This window comes from Salarias fasciatus, chromosome 23, assembly GCF_902148845.1.
Source record: "Salarias fasciatus chromosome 23, fSalaFa1.1, whole genome shotgun sequence".
Taxonomy (NCBI): Eukaryota; Metazoa; Chordata; class Actinopteri; order Blenniiformes; family Blenniidae; genus Salarias; species Salarias fasciatus.
This window is the reverse complement of record NC_043766.1, coordinates 22,319,476-22,324,624: the sequence shown is the minus strand read 5'-3', so window position 1 is coordinate 22,324,624 and position 5,149 is coordinate 22,319,476. Positions and strand designations below refer to the sequence as shown.

General features: G+C 40.6%; 1 protein-coding gene across 1 annotated transcript; it reads left to right on the top strand.

Moving 5' to 3' along the window:
- The first annotated feature begins 2,364 nt into the window (after positions 1 to 2,364).
- LOC115381729 (serine protease 57-like) lies at positions 2,365 to 4,629 on the top strand. Its single transcript, XM_030083310.1, has 5 exons — positions 2,365 to 2,452; positions 2,714 to 2,867; positions 3,367 to 3,496; positions 3,695 to 3,955; positions 4,057 to 4,629. Exons 1-5 carry the CDS (start codon positions 2,410 to 2,412, stop codon positions 4,207 to 4,209), a joined length of 741 nt encoding a protein of 246 aa, XP_029939170.1. The 5' UTR covers positions 2,365 to 2,409; the 3' UTR covers positions 4,210 to 4,629.
- The last annotated feature ends 520 nt before the right edge of the window (positions 4,630 to 5,149 follow it).

Sequence of the window (5,149 nt, the reverse complement as noted above, 5' to 3'; positions counted from 1 at the left end):
AAGTATCTTGTGTGATGTTGAAAATCTTGAAATGTACCCAACGTCTACTTGGACATCACAACCTTTTCAGTGGATTGTTCACTTCACTTCACTTTATTAATTTGTCCCTTGAAGGGCAATTTGTTTTTGCAGCAAATGAGGATCATGGGACAATAAGATGCTGGACCTTCTATTTGCAAACATGCCAGACTCTTACACCTCTGCCGCCCTCCCCCCACTGGGACACTCTGATCACAATGTGGTGTATCTGTTCCCCCAATGCACACCTGAGGTGCAAAGGAGACCTACGCAGAAGAGGTCTGTGAAAGTGTGGACTGAGGAGGCCAATGAGAGGACTGTTTCCAGACCACAGACAGGAGCATGTTCTGTGACTCTTTTGGCAACGTCATCGGTGGTCTCACACACTGCATCACAGACTACCTGAATTTCTGTGTAGAGAGCACTGTGCCAACCTGGAGGGTACGGTGCTTCTCCAACAACTACCCATGGGTCACCCCTGAGCTTAACGCTGTGTTCCCACCAGAAGCGGTGAACGTCAATTCATTCGCGTGACAAATGAAATCGCGCTCGTTAGACACTCAAGTTTTATCGCTAGTACAAATAGCAAAAACCCTCCCTGCTCACCGTGGCATCACATCACTCCAAGCCCTGGAGGAGGGCTATCAGGAGGACGCTGATTGGCTGTCCTGGTGCATCAACAAGCAAATGCGCTTGAAAAGTTAAATTATTTCAACTTGAGCGGCAAGCGGCGAGCAAATTTTTGCTGGAAATGCTCGCCGCTCACCGCTTCATCACTTGCCGCTCGCCCCTCAAGATTGAGCCACAATCGCGTAATTACATTGACTTTGTATGTAATCACGCGTCCGGTGGAAACACACTATAAGGTCCTGTTGAACCAGGAGCAAAGGGCTTTCAGAGGGACAGCCAATGGAGACCAGCGCTGAGCGGATGAATTAAACTGTTTTTTTATTTACAGATTAGATTCTTCCCCGACCCCCTCTGCCCCTCTCCCTGCTCCCCCCCTTCACATGTATCTGTCCCAGGAGACACCTCACCCTTTCCTGGGCCACAGCCAGTTTCACTGGACCACTTCTACCCCACACTTCTACCCCGCACCCACACTGACTGTCTCCAGCACAACCCCGCCGCAGTACCACATTACAGTTCCTGTTATATTTTAAGTTTTATGTTGTACATACAGTTTGATCATTCTTGTTTCAGTTCTCTATTATTATAGAGTTATCCTCATTATGATTTTTACTATTACTTATTCTTTATTAGCACCTTTGATCCCTTTTTGCACTTGCACTGTGTTCTACCAGCCTCTTGCACCTATAAATTTCTCCACTGTGAGATTAATAGTCTATTCTATTCTATTCTATTCTATTCTATTCTATTCTATTCTATTCTATTCTATTCTATTTAAATGACTTACAAGAATAAGTATACGAAGTGTGAGCAGCAATCAGTCAAAAATGCAGAATGTGCAAAGTAACACAGCTTAAGTGCAAAATTGAGCACAATACCCAAAACACAGCACTATGAGAAACGGGAAGGCCAATGAGCTGTGCTTTGGGTATTGTGCTAAATGTTTTGCTCAATTTACCACAGGAAGAGGTTTTGCAGTAACTTTATTTAGGAAGTAAAGTTGTGTGACTGCATTTGATTTATCAGGGCGACCTCATAAAACCTGAAACTTTAAAAACATTTTCCAGACAATCATTTGTTTTTAATTGGTCAGAGACCACATGGATTGAAATGACTCAGAAAGATATCCACAGAAAATCGTAAGGCATCTGTACCGCTGCAAAGCTGCTCCAAGCAGTTTACATTGGTAGATAAGCTCAAACTGATTTGCCAAAAACAACAAGATACGTTACTGAATAACAAAGGAAGATATCTAAATATCTATCCATCCATCTTCTATAGCCTACTGCTTTATCTAACTCAGGGTTGCGTGGTGCCAGGACCATCGCAGCAGGCAGTTTAGACTACACATACCATAACCACACAGGTATATAAACTCCACACACTAACTCTTGGGATCAACCTGGACTCAAACCACCGCCAGGCTTTCAAAGCAATTCAAATGTACATATTGCAAGTGTATTTCTTTTACTGAATTACAAGGCATACTTTAGATTAAACCTATAATACACACTGGCCTTCACGAGCACTATGCTTCTTTCTGAGTCATTACATATTCTAACTGTGGGCAATCTGTTGCATCAGCCATGAAAATGTTGAACTGTTTCTTTTGTAATTACACTCAGGACTTCTCAAAAGTTCGAACAACATATTGACAAATACACTGCAGCAATAAATACCACAAAATAAGCAACACATTTTCTGCAAAAAACGAACCCCATATATATTAAAGAGAGGGAAGTGTAGACGCCATTCGCGAAAATGACTCTCAGCCTCCTACTTCTGCCACTCCTCATCCTCCGTGGTAAGTTATGCAGCAACATGATGATAAATAAAACCTACACAAATATATATATATATATATATATATATATATATATATATATATATATATATATATATATATATATATATATATATATATGTGTGTGTGTATATATATATATATATATATATATATATATATATATATATATATATACATATATATATATATAAATATGCTGTCTTGTTTCTTTTAGGTGTCACTTTTGATAACAATGATTTGTTTTTTTATGTGCTGTAGGAGCTGATGGTTCTCATATTGTTGGAGGCAGAGATGCTGCCAGCCACTCACGGCCTTACATGGCCTCCCTCCAAGTCCGAGGCCGCCACAACTGTGGAGGAGCTTTAATTAGAGAGGACTTTGTTCTCACAGCTGCGCACTGTCAGATACCTATGTAAGAAGATAAAATCAGCATTTTTCCTATATTTGCTCCTATATCTTGAAACCATTCAATGAAATTCTGAGACTCTGAGAGAAACTGTATTTAAATGTACAAACTAAACAACAGCCTAATGTCCAATTTTTTGTTTTTCTTGTAAAATCAGAATAAACAGTAGCCGTGACTTTGAAATTTTCCAGATGTACAAAAAAATCTGTAAAAATAAATATTCTATTTATTGTTGCCAAAATGATTGTTCTTCTGCCCAAAGATCTTATCTTTGTTCACAAAATATTGCATGAATGGCAACGAGCACAGCTATTTTTTGTAGAACTACAGTACAATCAAAGAACAAAGAAGAACAACATTAAAAAAGGAAACAAATTATCTCAAGACCAACATTTAAAAAAAAAATTAATCTCAGTCTTTCTTCTCATAAGCGCATGAGTGGAGAGAGAAGTTAATCAGTATTTGCATTGGATTGTATTTTATGAAATGTTGTTGTGGTTTGCAGACAATACAAGGTTGTGCTCGGAGTAGACTCTCTGACAGGGAACGAGTCTACAAAACAGGAGTTTCAAGCCACCAGATCAATTCCTCACCCAAACTATGATGGACATCGGAACGACATCATGCTCCTAAAGGTCAGGATAGCTTCAAATCTTATTTATGCGAAATGAAAGGTAAAAATGTTCATACAAACAATTCTATTCATTATTACAACTTCTTTGCAAATGATATATACAGTAAAAAAGTAAAATTACAAATAAAGGAAGTAATACCATACATCTAATGTTATTAACCATCTTAATGTTTTGCTGCCATGGATTTTTTTCCCTCAGCTTAACCGTAGCGCCCAACTGACTGCAGCGGTGCAGCTGATCACCCTGAAAACTGCCCGGCTGAGCAGAGTGAGTCAGTGCATCACGGCTGGATGGGGTGATATTGGAGATAACAACACGCTGCCTACAACACTTCAAGAAGTCAACGTCACCACGCTGTCTGATGGGGCGTGTCGGAGAAGATGGGGTCGAGGACGCGTTCCCATTACTAGATCTATGGTTTGTGGTGTCGGGGGTCGCAGGTTTCAAGGCTTCTGCTCGGTAAGAAAAGCACCCGGATTGACACAAACAGCAATTACAGTGGCACTGTGTTCAATAAAATCTACTGAATTGCTTCATGTCATCTTCCTCTAATCTTAAAGGGGGATTCAGGTGGTCCATTGGTGTGTGATGGAGCTGCTGCAGGCATCGTCTCCTTCTCTGGACGCAGATGTGGAGACCCCAGGACTCCAGATGTCTACACACGCGTATCATCCTTTGCAGACTGGATTAGAAATGTAATAAACAACATTTAGGTCACGGGCATCCTGCTCTGTTGATCAGCTTGCTTGACCTGAGTGGGGAGCTGGTGATATTTGTCATTCCAAGGTTGCTGATATGTGTTTATTTTACAGTGTTCTTTCTAAATTACTGAAAAAAATCTTTTAGAGTCCACTGCATGCATGCAACTGCTTCATCTATGTGAAGACAGAAATGCTGTGGCACTTCAAATATCAGACATTAAACACTGAGTATAAGCAAATCATTATCCTCTATTTTTAACCCACAGTGTTACATCACCAGCTGCCACACATGGTATGCAAATTATTTATCTATCAATACAAGTCAAACTATTTTAATCATGCTGCTTTGTATGGTGCTTCAAGATCCTAGCAATGCAAATGATACTGTACTAAAGTTTTTGGTTCTAAAGAATAAAAAAAGAACAAAATACCTCATAACAAGCAAGTGTGGACTCAATGGCTACGGTTACATGGGCCCAGAAATCCTCTGTATAATCGGCTTTTAAGGTGAAGCGGATTGAAAATGTGTCATATAAACACCTGAGTAGCTCCTCTTCACTCGGAGCGGATTGTATTTCGGATCCGATTGTATGAGGTGGTCTACGCCAATGGATAATCTGCTCCGTGTCTCATATAAACACTGCTGGACAGCGAAGTGGATTAAACGGGGGATTATTCGTTCCGCGTGTGCGTTCTCTCGTACGTAGTGACGTGATGACATGCTCAGTAAACAGGAAGCAGGAAAGTCAAAAACAAGCAGAAGAACACGGCGGTGATTGAGAAACACTTTTTTAATAAAAACCCCATGAGAACAAACACTGGAGAAGCGAGGTGACCGCAAAATGCGCAGCAGCGAGTTCTTCAAAGAGCTCCTTAGTAGACTACCTGCAGACCGCCCGGCCAGTGTTTTGGATCAACTGGTTCTCATGTTAATGAGTGACGGATTACAGTA

What these genes read in the sequence shown, in the direction of transcription:
- LOC115381729 (XM_030083310.1), top strand. Translation starts at nt 2,410, where the DNA reads ATGACTCTCAGCCTCCTACTTCTGCCACTCCTCATCCTCCGTG. An exon ending in GCCACTCCTCATCCTCCGTG is followed by an intron (nt 2,453 to 2,713) that starts GTAAGTTATGCA and finishes TATGTGCTGTAG; the next exon opens with GAGCTGATGGTTCTCATATT. An exon ending in ACGACATCATGCTCCTAAAG is followed by an intron (nt 3,497 to 3,694) that starts GTCAGGATAGCT and finishes TTTTTCCCTCAG; the next exon opens with CTTAACCGTAGCGCCCAACT.